This window comes from Heloderma suspectum, chromosome 3, assembly GCF_057233095.1.
Source record: "Heloderma suspectum isolate Gila_16-S chromosome 3, 16-S_ref, whole genome shotgun sequence".
NCBI lineage: Eukaryota > Metazoa > Chordata > Lepidosauria > Squamata > Helodermatidae > Heloderma > Heloderma suspectum.
This window is the reverse complement of record NC_139460.1, coordinates 190,523,031-190,541,748: the sequence shown is the minus strand read 5'-3', so window position 1 is coordinate 190,541,748 and position 18,718 is coordinate 190,523,031. Positions and strand designations below refer to the sequence as shown.

Below are 18,718 nucleotides of genomic sequence, written 5' to 3'. Positions count from 1 at the left end.
CTCCAACAATAATTAATTTGGCAATGATAAAGCCAAGTAGATCAGACATTCATTCTGTTAGGGCAATGAATGCGCGATCGAGACCATGCCTAATGGTCTTTTGTAAAGACTGTGGAGTTGCACAGCAGACTTGCAGGGGTCTCTCAGCAAGCACACTGATGTGGAAAAGGTTCCTTGAAAGTAGACATTTTGAAAACCACTGGTGTAAAACTAAACACCAGCGAACAAACAATGTCAGAGAAAAGAACATTGTCATGGTTCACACGACCTGACAATCTACAGCGGATTGTCACCCTTGTTTGTTTCAGAGTGGCTTGTTGTGTTGTCCGAACCTGGCACAATGGCTTAAGCGTGGGTTGTTAACCACACACAAACCACCCTGAGAGCCCATGGCTTGTTGTTTGGTTGTTCAGGGTGGCTTGTTTTCAGGGTGGTTTGTCATGACAAGTGAACCTGGCAGCATGGCTTCTGCATGGTTCGTTTGAAAGGGTTACAGAGATGCCTGGCAAGAGCTATGAAAAACCTAGCCGCTCCTCATAATGCCCTCTGCCCCTCCTCCTCCAGCTCGGCGCTTCATTTGATAACAACCAGCTTTATTCTCTTGTGAGCTGTGTTAGCACAGCTATGCATGTACGGGTGGTTGACTTACCTCTGGATAAGTGTGTGTGCCCCCAATTCGGGACTGTGTGAGTTGTGCCACAAAGGCCCCTGGGATATGTGCTGGGAGTGGGCGGGAGGACAAAGGGGGAAACAAACCATGGATAGCTGGCAAGTGCCTGATTGTCTGTCAGCAGCAGCGTGACCTAACACGTGATTAACCAACTCACCATAGCCTGTTTTCAGTGTGGCTTATCGTGACGACCAAACCGGCCCATTGTGAGTGTATTCCTAGGGTTTCATTTTTAACAATTGAGCCAGGACCTGTTAAGGAGACTTGGGGAGGGGGTGACACAAGGAGCTGGGAAGTGCCCCAGCATAAGAAGATGTGATTATAGTGGTAATCAGCTGTTAAACAGAAACTGGAAGAGCAGGAAACACCTGGGGTCATGCTTCCCCTCCTTGCCGTATACACCCCCCCACACACACAATCTTACAGTGGATTGTTTTCAAGAGAGCAACTCCCTATTGCTAAGTACCTGGAACCCCCATTTCCCATATATTCTGAAGATTTCCCTTTCCTGAATGGCTGCAACTGTTTGCAAATAACTTTTTCATTTCAGCCACTGATTCTGAAAGTAGTAGAGCCTTACTAAATACACATTAAAGGCAGGACATAAACATCCAGGTGTATTCTATACTCTTACAATGGGTCTTCCAGGAGCCATAAAGTAGCATTTTGAGGATCTTTTACTTTTTACCTTTGAATCACATTCCTGTAGTGTTAGCACTACACTCCATTTTGTATTTCCAAATTCCAGAGCAAATAACATGTCCCAAGAGCCACCATTTCCACAACTCAGCTTGCATGGGGTACTCACCATGCCAGAAGCAGGGTGTGAGTCTCTTGCTTGCTGCTTCTGGCCTATTTATCTGTGTGTGCATTGCAGAATCCCTTGTACCATCATAGCAGGGCGGCACCTCCTGTAAGTGCCTGTTGCCAGCCACATAGGAAGCAATGTGGGAATCCTGAGTCCCATCATGCTTCTGGCATGGAAGAGTCCTATCTTAAAAATGCAGCCCTCTTTGGGTACCCATGATCTCCGTACTGGAGAAAATGTGCATAAAGTGTGAGCTGGGAAGTTGCCAGTTCGAATTTTGCCTTAGCTATGAATGTGCTATTTCTCAGCCTCAGTTTACCATCTGTAATATAGGGATAACAATACTTTATACTGTACAATCAACCCTGTAAAGTTCACAGGATTGTTGTAAGGGTCACAGATATACCTAAGTGCCTTGAACACTCTACAGCTTTTAAAAAATGCGTATTTTAATTTTAAGTTTAAACTAGCGAATAGATTGGGATTCGCGTGGGTTGGGCTAGCCCTTCATTTGATGCAGCAAAGACTTCAAGCAAATGTATGCAGCTGTCAGAGTTGAACACATCAATGCCCACCCTGTCTGAGGGAAACCATGCCTGTTGGCACCCCTAGGCACAGCCCTTGCCATGGTGCATCCCTGAGCGAGGGGTCTGTCCACTCCATTTCAAGGTGGGACTGCCCCACAGCAGGGTGGACAGGGCAGATGTCCTTCAGACTATTTATCTCCCATGGATTCAAACTGTACTGACAGCAAAGCTATGCACTGGTTAGGGAAGTTTCCCCCTAGTGACTGAAGCTGTTAATTCAAACACAGAGACATATTAACGTTAATTAAAATTAATTAATGCATTTTAAAAACAAAATAACCATGAGGTGCACATCTCTAGTGTCCCCTTAGTATGCATGCCAAGGTTCAGGTGACTAAGTTTCATGAGTTATGGTGCTACGGTGCTGACAGACAGACAAACGTGCATTCTCTTTTATTATTATAGATTATTTTAAAGCTGACTTTAAGGGTGGAATCCATCCAAGGTGGTGTACAAAATAAAATTAATATTAAGTTGGTAAGTCTGTACCATTGGAAGGTGTGTGTAAAAATACTGATTAAATTTATAGAAAGTTAATCGTTATTTCGATCACTTAGGCTATCAGACGAGGTCCTCCTGGTGGTTCCGCATGGACCTGCAGTCCATTTGGAGTCCACTCGGAGTAGAGCCTTCAGTGTATTGGCTCCTTCTCTATGGAACTCCCTGCCTGTTGATATCACGTAGGCACTGACATTGTTTTGTTTTCAGTGCCTGCTGAAAACATTTTTATTTAAGCAAGCCTTCCCTGATTTGTCAAGAACAAATCCTGCCAAACTAATCTGATCTCATTTTTTGATCAGGTAACCTCCCTCAAGATTGCTGGGAGAATTATCAACAACCTCCGATATGCAGACGATACCACCCTAATGGCAGAAAGCAAAGAGGATCTAAAGAGCCTCTTGTTGAGGGTGAAAGAGGAGAGTGCAAAAGCTGGTTTGAAACTCAACATTAAAAAAACTAAGATCATGGCATCTGGCCCCATCACTTCCTGGCATATAGAAGGGGAAGAAATGGAAGCAGTGACAGATTTTACTTTCTTGGGCTCCAAGATCACCGCAGACGGTGACTGTAGCCATGAAATTAAAAGACGCTTGCTCCTTGGGAGGAAAGCTATGGCCAACCTAGACAGCATAGTAAGAAGCAGAGACATCACCTTGCCGACAAAGGTCCGTCTAATCAAAGCTATGGTTTTCCCAGTAGTAATGTATGGCTGTGAGAGCTGGACTATAAGGAAGGCTGAGCGCCCAAGAATTGATGCTTTCGAACTGTGGTGCTGGAGAAGACTCTTACGAGTCCCCTGGACTGCAAGGAGGTCAAATCAGTCCATCCTAAAGGAAATCAACCCTGAGTGCTCATTGGAAGGACAGATACTGAAGCTGAAGCTCCAATATTTTGGCCACCTAATGCGAAGAGAAAACTCCCTGGAAAAGTCCCTGATGCTGGGAAAGACTGAAGGCAAAAGGAGAAGGGGACGGCAGAGGATGAGATGGCTAGATAGCATCACGGATGCAATGAATATGAACTTGAGCACGCTCCGGGAGAGAGCGCAGGACAGGAAGGCCTGGCGTGCTATGGTCCATGGGGTCACGAAGAGTCGGACACGACTGAACGACTGAACAACAACAACAACAACAACAAACCTCCCTCATGGACTGTGGGAATGCTGTGGACATAATATACCTCGACTTCAGCAAAGCTTTCAACAAAGTGCCCCATGATATCCTGATGAGCAAACTAGCTCAAAGAGGGCTAGATGAAACAATGATCCGGTGGATCCACAGTTGGCTACAGAATCAGACGCAAGGAGTGCTTATCAATGGGATCTTCTCCAACTGGGGAGAGGTAACGAGCGGGATACCACAAAGCTAAGTCCTGGGCCCAGTACTCTTCAACATTTTTATTAATGACTTGGAGGAGGAGGTGCAGGGAATGCTGATCACATTTGCAGATGACACAAAATTTGGCAGGATAGCTAATACCTTGGAGGACAGAAACAAAATTCAAAGTGATCTTGATAGGCTGGAGTGCTGGGCAGAAAACAACAGAATGACATTTAATAGGGATAAATGCCAAGTTCTGCACCTAGGAAAAAGAAACCAAAGGCACAGTTACAAGATGGGGGATACTCGGCTCAGCAACACTACAAGTGAGAAGGATCTTGGAATTGTTGTAGATCGCAAGCTGAATATGAGCCAACAATGGGATGTGGCTGCAAAAAAGACAAATGCTACTTTGGGCTGCATTAATAGAAGCATAGCTTTCAAATCCCAGGAAGTACTAGTTCCCCTCTACTCAGCACTGGTTAGGCCTCATCTGGAGTACTGTGTACAGTTCTGGGCGCCAAACTTTAAGAAGGATGCAGACGAACTGGAGAGGGTTCAGAGGAGGGCAACAAAGATGATCAGAGGACTAGAAACAAAGCCCTATGAGGAGAGACTGAAAGAACTGGACATGCTTAGCCTTGAGATGAGAAGACTGAGGGGTGATAGGGTAGTGCTCTTCAAGTACTTGAAAGATTGTCACAGAGAGAAAGGACAGGATCTCTTCTCAATCATCCCAGAGTGCAGGACATGGAATAATGGGCTCAAGTTACAAGAAGCCAGATTCCAGCTGAACATCAGGAAAAACTTCCTGACTGTTACAGCAGTACAACAGTGGAAACAATTACTTAGGGATGTGTTGGGCTCTCCCACACTGGAGGCATTCAAGATGAAGCTAGACAGCCACTTGTCAGGGATGCTTTGACTTAGATCCTGCATTGAGCAGGGGGTTGGACTCGATGTTCTTATAGGCCCCTTCCCACCCTACTATTCTATGATTCTATGATTAACCAGCCACAGTTTATTGATATAACTGGATTGTAAATATTTTAATTCTGTATTTTGATCCTTTTTTCATTTTTCTTGCTCACCACTTGGGAATCTTGTTAGATATAGAGCAGTATATAAATCTTGTAAATACATACATACACACACACACACACACACACACATACTAGACTTTGACTTGCCGATGGGCACAGTTCCTTGGCATAAGAATTTGTCAGTCAAGAATGTGTCAGTCAAAAGCCACCATGAAGTTGTCAGACCCATTCTTTAACATATCCCACCCCACTGACTGAGGATCATGGCTGGTTACTTGGTGAGAATTTTAGGCTAGATCTGGAAGCAAGCCTTGCCCTTGCCCCACCCTCTGGGGCCTCCTGTATAGTTTCCTGAGCAGTGCTCTGCATTCAAGATTTGGACAATATTTAGCAAAAAGTTCTTTTGACAACAATGAAAATGAAGATAAAATTGAATGGATACTTTCAGTTCAGCCCCATGCTAGTCTCAGAATACAGTATTGCAGGCATGGTTACTCTGTCTCTTGTACAGTGCGGCTACCAGCATTTCCAAAAACAGAGAGCAGGGCTGCTGTTCCTGACTGGGTGATAAGGGAACAGTCACAGAGACGCTTAACATTTTAAATGAGTCCAGCACAGGAAATAAAAACCATGTTACCACATTCAGGCCATCTCTGCTGATGAGAAAATAGCAAAGGCCTCCAGTTGGCTGGGACATTATTTTGGAGCGTATTTAAGCTAATGGTTAACCTAGTCCTGCCTGCTCCTGTTGCGAGAGTGCTATTTCCAAATTCAACGTGATGTTTTTTTCTTTAAGAAGTATTCAGCATTTAAAAACAAATGTTTTATCTTGTTTCACTGCACACACTATTCCACTAGAGGTCAGCCTGCCACAGAACCCAAGCAGGCTGGGTTACTAAGCACAACTCGCTGTTATTTCCACCTCTCAATCTATTAACAAAGATTCCTTCAGAGCCATAAACTTAGGTCTCACACTAAAAAACAGAGCAACAGGAAGATATAGCAAGGCATTTCGTTTATGAATGACCCATAATAAATTACTGTGAAGTATTCTGGCTGACAAGAGAAAGAGGGGAAATGCTTTGTCTGCATATGAACTATATTTTACATACTTTAATTTGGCGGACAGGTAAGGATTATTTGACATTTGTCAGGGAGTCTCCCCACCCACACCCACACCCACACCTTTGGAAGGATATTTGGTTCTTGTTGAGCATCAGGGTATGGAGGTGTGGTAACCTGGGTAACCGGAGGTCATTCTCTAGGAGATTGTTATCCAAGATGAGCTCTTCCAAGCCGCTAAATGTCTCCAGTCCTTCCAGTGACCTGCAACGACAAAGGCAACAGGAAAAATGATACTCCAGTAAATCAGGGAAGCTATTATGAGCTGAAATAAATATTTTAACCTTCCCTTTCAAGGAGCGGGAAGAGTTTTGGTTTAGTCCTGTCAGGAGACTGAATGACAAGGATTAGTGGCAAGGGGAGTGCCCATACAGCAACACATCCTTCACATGCTGGCAGAATGAAGGATGGGGGTCACTTAGTGAGTAGCCAGGATCCAAAACAAAAGGCTTCAGATATGAGGCCTGCAGGATGAATTTGTCAATGTCTTGTGCCTTCAGGCACCCAGCCTCGCCTGACCCTAACCTCCATTCCCAAGATAAATAACTCTGTCACAGTTCACCTTCATTCCCTGGACACAAATTTAAGTTGTCATCCATCATTTCTGCCATGAAATATCATACCCCACTAACAATAATGAATACAACTTCAAGAATTGTTCTCAGCAGCTACCCTATATATAAAACTGTAGGAAAAATATGATAGGAAGTTTTTCCTTCTCTTTTTGTGAGTTTTATTTTATTAACCACTGAATTTTCTCTCGCTTGAGCCTTTTTTGTTTTTTTGTTTTTTAAAGCACAAAAGATACAATTGTTAGAGAGACATGCATAATTACTCCAGACTCAGAAACATCAAACATTTATTTTTTATAAATGACTTCCCTCCCGCACCCACCCTGGGGGAAAAAAACCCCAAACCAGATATAAAAGTAACAAGCAAAATCTTTTCGGCATAGGAGCACAGCTCGTTGGTTATAAACACATAGACATTTGTAGAAATTTGGCAGCCAATTAAGAAAGCTAGTAGAGAGGAATTAAAAGGCTGGCTTTGTCACTTTGCTAGGGCTGTTGTTCAATGTTAACTCTTAATTTCATAGCTTTGCAAGTTCTTACAGCACTGCATGTGGGAAGCTTCACATTAATCAAGTAAGATTGGCATGGTATATGGAGCATACACATAGACACACATTCACAGCTCATTCACCTACCAGACACCTAGAGATATGCTGAGGTTGCATGGCTTGACAGCTGAGCTACTATGCCTACCAGTAGGAAGGATCGTCACTTTATCTCCTGCCTCGCTGTTTTATAAAATGTGATGAATAAGGGAGATGCAAGTCTACACTATTTATTCATTGTCCAATGACATTTATACCAAAGGGAATTATTCCCTCCATCTTTAACACCCTTCATCAAGGTCTACATAAGAAATGCTTTATCAGGGGTGTATAACAGACTCTCTTTGGGATGAACAAATGAATATTTATCCATCTGATGCAAAATGTAAATGTGGTAGGGGTGGGTCAGATGAAACTTACTCCAACTCCATCGTCTGCAAAACCTATACCCCTTAGCAAGAAGATGGAGGTGAAAACTCTTCTGTGGGAAATCAAAGATGTGACCTTCAAGCGTAAGGTTTAAGGACACCACTGAGTGAGCTATAAATAACCAGCAGAACTCTGTGTTTCTCTGTGGTGCCTTAACTCTCAGGGCTCCAAATCACAGGGAGCGATGTGTGGGTTTGAATGGATTACAAAGATGATTAAAAGGACCATTTTTCTGATGGGGAGATTAAGGTATATACAACAAGGTCATATGAATTTGCCTCAAGGAAGCAACTGCAGAAGGTGGTACTAAATGCAATGCCTCCTTCCATGGTGAGATTTCTATATTATAGTTTTGAAGAAATTCATAACTTTCTCTGCAATCCTTATAAAAATACCCTTCTAAAAACAAACTCCTATTATTTCCCACCCACCCATATTGCAGATGGCAGGCTGAAACTGAGAGTTCCTGGCTGAGGTGAAATTTCAACATGGAAATATCATGCCAACACTCAACAAAGATCATCTCAAATGCAAGATAAGTGTGACCAAACTCTGTTTGTGTTGAACGTTCACACCTATTCCTTCCTTCCCAGGCTTCCTTTTTCCACAAGTTCCTACTTTTTTCCATATGTCATATCCCCATTTCATAAAATCAAAAAATGTACAAACTCCCTGCACACAAAGAAAAAATGCCCTGCACAACTGTACATCTGGTAATATAGAAGAATGTAGATAGTGGGGTATTGCAGAATTTGGAAATTACACACTAAAGAATTAACATTGCCATGAGCCAGTGGCCACATTGCTGGTCCATGACATTTTGCTACCTGAGACAGAACAGCAAATCTGTTCCCTCCACCCCCCAGTCAAGGTGCAGAGTACCTGTGACAAACCCCTACTTCTGATATAGTTCAACAGCGTCTCCTGGATCATCTGTTCAGTTGGCACTCTGCCAGGCAACGTGAATAGGCTTACTTCATCTTATCTCACTTATTTTGTTCTCAAAAATGCAATCAAAATCTTAATTCTTTTTTAAAATAGGTTGACTGATTCCAAGTATGTTGAGCTTTTGAGATGGAAGTTCACACCAATTAAGAAGGTGTGCCCAGCCACTAGATATTTTTCTGAGTTCCAGGCTAGACCACTGGCATTAGAAATGGAGGCGATAGCATTATTGTACGGAACAACCATCAGTCTCTGCTAAGGGCCTGGCTTTTACTGAACTAAGAACCCAATGAAAGAAGGGTTAATTCAACCCTTCTGGAGCTTTCTATTTAGCATCTAACTAGAAGCCAACATGCCCTTACCAACCTCTCTACAGCAAAATCTGCATGTGCTCTGGAACCCAAGACTCTATTCAAGTAGGTAACATGATTAGATAAGTTAGAATGACTTTATTGATTTTATTTGAATTTCTGTGTATGCCTGTGATTGTTGCCTTCTCTTTGAGTCCCTAACTTTACCCCCCTTTTCCCAAATAAACTCCCTTTTTATATTTGGACATTTGGCCGAGCTATTTGAAAAGGGATTGTTCACTAAACTCTTTCCCACATGAAAGACCACATGGTTCCAAAGCTACCACTTGCGTTTTTAATATTTTAGAAAGGGATTTGTTAAGTTCTGTGATTCTGGGCTTTGGGAAGGAAAGTCCAAAGCACCTTTCATGTTATTTTTTCGTAGGGCTGGGCTGGGGGGGGGGGGTCCTTGGCAATAGGGCTCAGAAACTCCCCAAGCAGCAGGACAGACTAGGGTGTGACAGGAGGTTATCCTGACTGATGACAGCCTTTCAGTAAAACTTCTCCTGGGGAATCCTTGTAAAGAAGGGGTCCACCAAGAGGAAAAGTCATCCCCCTTCCCGGTCCTGCAACAGTACCCAAGGCCAATCAAGTTATCTTGGCACCTGAGGAAGAAAATCCCATAAGTGCCTCTCCCCATCCCTGGCAGTGAACAGCTACAACAACTTGCTAGCCTGTCATGACACCTAGAATCAGCTCTCTGTATTGGCTGGCTCGCTGCCTAATGGCATGGAGTTTCAGCTACATGTGCTGTATGATTTTAACCTAATGTTCTTCTGTAAGCCATCAAGGCCCTAGATTCTAGGGGAAGGAGCAGTAAACCTATCATATGGTTATGACTGTTACTTCTGGTTTATAATAACGCCTAACTGGTAATGCCCATTTAAATTCTCTATATAAATAGTTAGTAGTGGATTATGTCCAATTTTCAGTTTATTGCTTTTTTTTTTTTTTTTAAGAAGTCTTTCCACTTGCCAAAGGGAGTTCAGAAAGGCTGCCACCCTGTCAGCACCACAGAGCCTTGTGGGACGCTAATAGGCCTTTTGTGAGTATGCATTGCTTGGGCTCTGGTCTGTGTCAGCTTCGAAATACACATTGTTCATGAGTTGTGTTATGCAAATATAATACCCTTATCATGAGAATCTGCAAATGCTTGGCAACTGGCAAGAAGAATAAAGCACACATCCAAAACTGCTGTAAGGGAGGCATAAACCAAAATGACATGCCATGAAGTGAGACAACAGGAGAGAGAGTTGCCTATTGAGGTAGCCCCTTTCTTTCTGAAATAGAGGCCAGGGCACAATGCCTGCCCAAGCTTTAGGCAGGAGCAGAGAAAACTGTGTGCACAATCCTCCTTCACACCTGGCTGGAGTTTGATCATTTTTGCCATGTAATGTTAGTAGTTACTCTCATAGGGGGTTTGTTTGTTTTAAAAACAGTCAGCATTTATTACATTTCTATATGGCCCAACAGCCAAAGTCTCTGGGCAGTTTACAAAGATCATACCTTTATAATGGCCCCTCCCACAAAAAAAGTCACAGAGTAGTACACAAACATGCCAGGGATGGAGAGGCTACAAGTGAGAGTAACTAATGCAGCATCCTTGTTCCATCCTATCCCGCCCTGCTCTGCACCACCCCACTCCAACAGTTCTCTGTTCCCAGTTGCCCTGTCCCAAAATGGCTTTTCAGGCAAAAATATTAAAAGCTCTGGCAGGCCATAGTTACCTGCTTTAGCATGTAATGTGTAGTGGTCCCAATACTACATTTCACAATTATCATTTTCATTACACTCAATGCCATCCTTTGCCTCAGTTCTCATCTCCCATATGTGGGTGCAGAACAGGGGGAATGGATGAGTATCGGCTAGTTGTCTCTCCTACATCTGAACCATTCCATTTCCTTTTGCCAGAACTGTCTTGAGTGAACCATGTCAATTCACAGTTTCCATGTGCCTCAGTTTCCCATCTACTAAAGAGAGATCAGTCTACCTACAACATTATACCAAGAGATTGTAAAGCTAGCTGTGCCTGTAGAGGACTTTAAGACCTTCAGCTGAGAAGTGCTATTCAAGTTGATGGGATTAGCATCACTGTATATTACTGGATATTAGGAATAGGCTGTTTCTGCACTTTTATTAAAACTCTGCAAAACTCAAGGAGCAGCAAGGACAGCCTGTAAGCTCTCTTAGTTTGTATCAAAGAACCTTCTATCTGTTTTAGCGAATTAAAAGCAACAAGGCACAGGCTCAATACCATGAACACCACCCAGGGCTTAAGGGGTAGTGGCAGGTAGCCATCCTCCCTAGTTGGTTTAGAAGGCTAATAAGCATCACTCAAGTGCACTGCAGGTTGATCTCTCTCTGCTCTAATGACATGAAAGCTGCCCATTATCTCACCCACAGGTACCATCTCGGTTACCTCATTGCAGGCCTCACACTCCCACTCCCGGAGGAGAGCAAATGTTGCCAAGAGATTTCCAATGCAATTTCCAAAGTCACATCAGAATGACAAAACATCACAACGCATTCAGCTCTGCCTGATTCCAAGAGAAAGAACTTTAAGTTTCCACTGTAATTAACCCTATCCTCGTTAAGATAATTATGATCAAGCTCCCTGTCACAGCTAATATCACAGCATCATTGCCTATGGCTCACGCTTTGCCCTCATTAGCTTACAAAAACAGTGTGCTGAGCAGGCAAACTGACTCCCTCTCTCCCTCCCCGTGACTTAGAAGCTCAGTATCCAAGACAGTACAATAAGCCTTTGGAACACAGAGGTCTCTAGAAATATTTCCCCTATTTAAGCCCTTTTCCCCAGCTTATCTACATCCTAGAATGTGTTCATAATTTGGAGGAAAAAAGTTTTCATTTATATGCACCAGGTAAGTGCTGTCTGCATGCTATTCTGTATGCCAGTCCATCTGGTCTGGTATAGAAAATTTAGAAATAGAATGAAATTTAAAAAGCAGCTCTTGCCTACTGATAATTTTGGACAATGAATTAGGTAAGAAAGAAAGAAAGAAAGAAAGAAAGAAAGAAAGAAAGAAAGAAAGACAGACAGACAGACAGACAGACAGACGCAGTGTTGTTTCAATAAAGAAGGAACACAAACTAAGCAATTCATGTTGACCTCCTCATTATGCAACTCCAATCAACACGTGTATATTAAACAGAACATGTTATGCCTTCCTTAATATATCTGACACATTCCAAATGACATCCCCCACCCCCCTCCCCTCACTATTAACTTTATTAAATGAGAGCTGGGACATTCTTTGAAACTGATTTGTTCTCTGACATTGCTCACCACAGCATCTTTTCTTTTTCTTTTTAAAACATTTTATAGCCGGGGTGGCCATCCAGACATATACATGGTTACAGATGCTCATTCTATTATTTTTAGTTTAAAATATATTATTTTAAAATGGTGCTTATACCCAGGTAAATGTGTTTAGCATCAGGGCAACAGAAGCAAGCTCCACTGAACTCCTGTAATCACAATGGTGCGATGATATACGTGAGTTGAAAATGTGAAACTGCACATGCTCAGAGTATTTCTTTTTAATCAGGATCAGCAAACAGGTGGGGAAGAGAAGAGAAATGTTAGTGGTGTGCTTCACAACCTAAGTAATATACATGGCCATCTAAAGGGGGACCCTGTAACACCATTAGGTCCAGGGTCCAAAATTACCTAGCTGCACCACTGGACTCAATCTCAAGATGGGGATTGCAACATCCACCAGTGACTCATTCAGTCAGTCTGAACTCCCTTCATGAAATACACTAGAAGGAATCCAAACTGGTGAAAGATGGATTCAGTGGTCAACCTGTCTATGCTCTTTTGTAGCTGGGTTACTTGACAGTAGTACTTTCAGAACTCTTCATCAGGAAGATGAAGAGTTCTGAAAGTACTCATCATCTTCCTGATCTGCATTAGCCAAATTTAATAGGTACAACTATCCTAACATGTAAAGGACCATGTTGCACCTACCTGACATATAGCTGGTTAAAGATGAGGCACCTGTCATAAAAAGAGGTGGCAACCCTAATTCACTACCACATAGATGATTGAAGACACAGGGATTCAAACCCAGAATTTTAAAAGCTCAGCACTTAAGCCCTCTGCCTGGATGGGTGATTCTATCAGTTTCAGTTTCTCCTGTATTTGAGTTTTTACAAACTCAAGTTCTTTCTGTGGAGAAATTCAGACAAGTTCTTTTTTTTCTTTTTCTTTTTAAGAACAAAATAAAATTCTCACTCGTTCCTAAACTAGATGTGACAGGTGAGTCTGTTTGTTTATTCATGTGTTTGCCCCATTAACATATAACAGAGAAGATAGGAACTAATTTTAACAACAAAAGTCACACATAGATGAGGGAGGTTAAGATGCTTTCCCCCGCAGCACCCATTTCCAGGATCAAAGCTAGGCTGGGAGAAAAGTGCCTGGAGTGGGGAGACAGGGAAAGATTTACCTCTGCCCATCCATACCCTCCTTTTGATGAAAAAACAAGAGCTCCCCTCTCGCACAATGACCAGGTTTGCATGATCACTGCAGCCGACCCTTGCTCATTTAAGCCACAATACTCAACCTGAGAGGGGGTTTACCATGTTTTGTTGTGTCATGCAAACTCGGACGGCAGAAGGTGACAGTTAAACAACTCTCAGTAATCCATGGTCTGTTGTATGTGAATGGGGAAAACAGATGAGTAGGAAAATGTGGCTTCTCCACCATGTCTAGTTTGGCCCTAAGACATTTTGCTGAACCTGATCTACTATGTATCTCTCAAAAGATTGTGCAAATAAACGTTGCAAATTATTAGATTTGAAATATGCAGTTGTTTTGGTTTGGCAGGTTGTTTTCAAATGAACTCCTAATTAGCCCTTTAATTAGCCGCTTTGCCAACAAGGTAATCAGAAAATGCCTATAACAGAATTTCTAAACAGAGTAGAGTAGTTTCAGTCTAGCATTTAGCTGCAATGCATGGCAATAGGAAGCATCTTAATGTTTTGGTTTTTAGCTTCCATATAGGACTATAAACTTTTAGGATGTTCAGAGGCCTATCCTGAATATAGTTGCATTACCCCTTAAGTTGCAGGTCCACAGCCTGGTTGTGATGCAAGACCTATGTACTTGCATCACATGACATATATGTCATGTGATATATATGACATGACATATATGTTCATAAGCATAATTTACCAGCTGGCCCCAGCCCTATCATTCTGTGGCGCTCCCATCTCTGACAGCACATTCAGCATGGGCATCTGAACAGGGGAAGCTTCACATGTAGACCTCCATGTGCATAGGCTTCAATGGGAGCTGGAATTCTGATTTCTTAAAGTGTGGATGCCCAGGGGATGGGGGGAGGGAAGCCACATGACACTGTGTGAGTGGGCCAGTAGGCCCACTGCCCGTTTGAACATACATAGCACATGAAGGAGACCTTAAAAGAGGGAGGATAGGTCTGTCAATAGCTATTAGGCATGATGGCCAAATGGAACCTCCAAGTCTACAGTGTACAAATCTGCTCCCCCCACACAGTCTCTCTTGCCACCTTCTCCCAGCACTAACCTCTCCTGACACTTTGAGGACCCGGCCTCCACCCCCCATTCGGAGGTATTTGGAAGGAGAATCGATTTCTTCTAAATAACTCTCAGTCAACAAACGCCTGACACTTCATTCCAATTGCAGCTAGATTTTTAAATAACACAAAAAGGTTTGCTTTGTAAATTGACTGACTGGACGGGAGAAGGCAATTTCAAATCTGCTTTTACTTGCCTGCTTCCTTCCTTCTGTGTCTCTGCCTTTGCAGCCTTACTCCATTCCCTAGCCTTACTTGCAACTGACTTGTCTCTCACACTTACCCTTTCCATGCACACCACAAAGAAGAAAAAAATACCAACTCGCTTTATTTTATCCTGTGGAGGCTGATCAAGATAAAAATTGGGTATGAAAGGGAGCTGCTGCAGAGAAGGAAGAAAAGTCTAGAGTGGATTTCTTTAGGAGAGAAGGAATGACTGTCTCCTAGCCTTTTAAACTCTGGTTTGAAGACAGATGCTTGGTGGCTGGGGCTTGCCAAGGATGTGCGGACAACATTTAATTCTCAGAAAGAGACCTGAAGGATTCAGGCTTATGGGGAACAATGCCACCTATGCCATTAGCCCTTCTCCTTAATTCTGTGAGGGGGTGGACTGCTACTTGCTGGGTAGAAAGGGAAAGGCATTCTGCATGGTTTCAGAAGCAGTTTTATTATATTCCTGCTGGCTAGCAAAAAAAATAAAAAGCCTGGACATAATTTGTGGTCCTTGGCTTTTATGTTTTTACTGTGATGGAGTGTTGAACTTAGACTGGGGAGATCTGGGTTCAAATCCTTACTCATACACAAAGCTTTTCAGGTGTCCTTCAGCTAGCCATACCTTTTTAGCCTAAGCTACCTCAAAGCAAAGAAATACAAGAAAGCAAAGTGGCTGTCTGAGGAGGCTTTACAAGTAGCTGACAAAAGAAGGGAAGCGAAAAGCAAGGGAGAAAGGGGAAAATCTATCCAACTGAATGCAGAGTTCCAGAGAATAGCAAGGAGAAACAAGAAGGCCTTCTTAAATGAACAATGCAAAGAAATCAAGGAAAACAACAGAATGGGAAAAACTAGAGATCTATTCAAGAAAATTGGAGAACTCAAGGGAACGTTTTGTGCAGAGACGGGCATGATAAAGGTCAAAGAAGGCAGGGACCTAACAGAAGCAGATGAGATTAAGAGGTGGAAAGGATACACAGAAGAACTGTACAGGAAAGATCTGAATGTCCCTGATAGCCATGACAGTGCGGTCACTGAACTTGAGCCGGACATCCTAGAGAGTAGGGATGGCGGAGAATTCTGCCACGGATTCCAGTGAGGTCAGATTCTTTAGAATCCGACCCCCCAGAATCCGTGGCAGAACGGCCTCCTGCCCCCCCGCCCCCCCCCCGCGGAATCCCCCCGGGACGGCACTTACCTGGGGCAGATTGGGCGGTGGCGGCTGGTCTCCTGGCCAGCCACAGCAGAGCTGCTGCCACCACCATTGCCGTCCTTGGACCGTGATAGGCTACGTAAGAATTTACGTAGCCTATCACAGCTAACCTAAAAAAAAAAAATGCAGCGTACGCAAATGGCGGCGGCTACGGCGGCCGCCATTTGCGTTCCCTATTTTTCGCCAATTTATCTTACGTAAATATTTACGTAAGATAAAACGATGGAAAAAAAAGGGGAACGCAAATAGCATAGTGGTTGCTATTTGCGTTCCTTTATTTTTTGCCGTTCTAGCCTACATAAATATTTACGTAGGCTAAAACGGCGAAAAATAAAGGAACGCAAATAGCATCCACTACGCTATTTGCGTTCCCCCTTTTTTTTGCCGTTTTATCTTACGTAAATATTTACGTAAGATAAATCGGTGAAAAATAGGGAACGCAAATGACGGCCGCCATAGCCGCCGCCATTTGCATATGCTGCATTTTTTTTTTTTAGGTTAGCTGTGATAGGCTACGTAAATTCTTACGTAGCCTATCATGGTTTTCTGGCTGGACGCAAATGGTGGCCATTATGGCGGCCACCATTTGTGTCTGCACCAGGCTGTCCACGCCCGGAAATCCGGCTGCGGATGGCCCCGGTCGGCTGCTCCACAGCCTGGCCATAGAGCAGAGCCAGCCGTTGAGGATTCCTGGGGGGAGGACCGAATCGCCTCCCCCCCATCGAGGATTCTGCGGGGAGGGACGGAGCAAAGGTAAGTGAGTTTCGTACATCCCAACTAGAGAGTGAAGTCAAGTGGGCCTTAGGAAGCATTACTAACAACAAAGCTAGCGGAGATGACAGTCTTCCAGCTGAGCTATTTAAAATCCTAAAAGATGATGCTGTTAAAGTGCTGCACTCAATATGCCAACAAATTTGGAACACTCAGCAGTGGCCACAAGACTGGAAAAGGTCAGTTTACATTCCAATTCCAAAGAAGGGCAATGCCAAAGAGTGTTCAAACTACCGTACAATTGCACACTCATTTCACATGCCAGCAAGGTTATGCTCAAAATCCTACAAGCTAGGCTTCAGCAGCATGTGAACCGAGAACTACCGGAAGTACAACTTGGGTTTCGAAGAGGCAGAGGAACTAGAGATCAAATCACCAACATTCAATGGATCATGGAGAAAGCAAGAGAATTCCAGAAAAACATCTATTTCTGCTTCATTGACTACGCTAAAGCCTTTGATTGTGTGGATCACAACAAACTGTGGCAAATTCTGAAAGAGATGGGAGTACCAGACCACCTTACCTGCCTCCTGAGAAACCTGTATGAGGGACAAGAAGCAACAGTAAGAACCGGACATGGAACAACCAATTGGTTCCAAATTGGGAAAGGAGTGCAACAAGGCTGTATATTGTCGCCCTGCTTATTTAATTTATATGCAGAGTACATCATGAGAAACGCCAGGTTGGATGACTCACAGGTCGGAATTAAGATTGCCGGGAGAATTATCAACAAATAATACGCAGACGATACCACCCTAATGGCAGAAAGCAAAGAGGATCTAAAAAGTCTCTTGTTGAGGGTGAAAGTGGAGAGTGCAAAAGCTGGTTTGAAACTCAACATTAAAAAAACTAAGATTATGGCATCTGGCCCCATCACTTCCTGGCATATAGAAGGGGAAGAAATGGAAGCAGTGACAGATTTTATTTTCTTGGGCTCCAAGATCACCGCAGACGGTGACTGTAGCCATGAAATTAAAAGACGCTTGCTCCTTGGGAGGAAAGCTATGGCAAACCTAGACAGCATAGTAAGAAGCAGAGACATCACCTTGCCAACAAAGATTCATATAATCAAAGCTATGGTTTTCCCAGTAGCAACGTATGGCTGTGAGAGATGAACTATAAGGAAGGCTGAGCACTGAAGAATTGATGCCTTCAAACTGTGGTGCTGGAGAAGACTCTTACGAGTCCCCTGGACTGTAAGGAGGTCAAATCAATCCATCCTAAAGGAAATCAACCCTGACTGCAAGGAGGTCAAAATCAATCAACCCTTCATTGGAAGGACAGATACTGAAGCGGAAGCTCAAATATTTTGGCCACCTAATGCGAAGAGAAAAGTCACTGGAAAAGACCCTGATGCTGGGAAAGATTGAAGGCAAAAGAAGAAAGGGATGACAGAGGATGAGATGGCTAGATAGCATCACTGATGGAATGAATATGAACTTAAGCACACTCCAGGAGAGAGTGTAGGACAGGAAGACCTGGCGTGCTATGGTCCATGGGGTCACGAAGAGTCGGACACGACTTAAGGACTGAACAACAACAACATCAAAGCTTGAGGATTAAAGTGTGTGAACCATGTATGCCACCCAGATCTCCCTGGATAACGGGGAAGGATACAAATGTGAGTAATATGTTATCATTATTATTCATAATAAGCCATAGGAAGAAGGTAGTGGGGACTTCAGAATCAAAGGCAGGGGCTAATGTTCCTCTTTTGGACTTGTAGATGTTAGCAATGTATCTGGGAATGTAGAGGCTCTACATAATGCTTCACTTACATTCAAACCAAGGGCATTGTTGGCAATGCTAACAACATAGTGGTGCCTATACTTTTAACAACTGAATTCTGAGATATTATCTTAGTATTACAGTATAAACAGTCCCCCCCCCCAAAAAAAAAAGAATTAGGAGAACATAGAGAGCAAGAGATTATACAGCACATTTCAACTACCAGTGTAGGGAGAAAGGGCTGGAGGGTGGGGGGACAGGAAGAAAGTAATTTTTCTCCCATCTTCCACAACAACCAAGGCTGGGGAGTGACAAGCAAATTG

At 43.3% G+C, this 18,718-nt stretch overlaps 1 protein-coding gene across 6 annotated transcripts in view; it reads right to left on the bottom strand.

The window, feature by feature from the left end:
- The window catches only part of LRMDA (leucine rich melanocyte differentiation associated), a 1,351,091-nt gene that overhangs the window by 649,929 nt on the left and 682,444 nt on the right, over positions 1 to 18,718 (bottom strand). For all 6 annotated transcript variants that reach the window (XM_084845214.1, XM_084845217.1, XM_084845216.1 and 3 more), the window contains one exon: positions 6,123 to 6,254. In XM_084845214.1, coding sequence (XP_084701340.1) covers positions 6,123 to 6,254 — 132 coding nt within the window. The remainder of the gene's footprint in view (positions 1 to 6,122; positions 6,255 to 18,718) is intronic.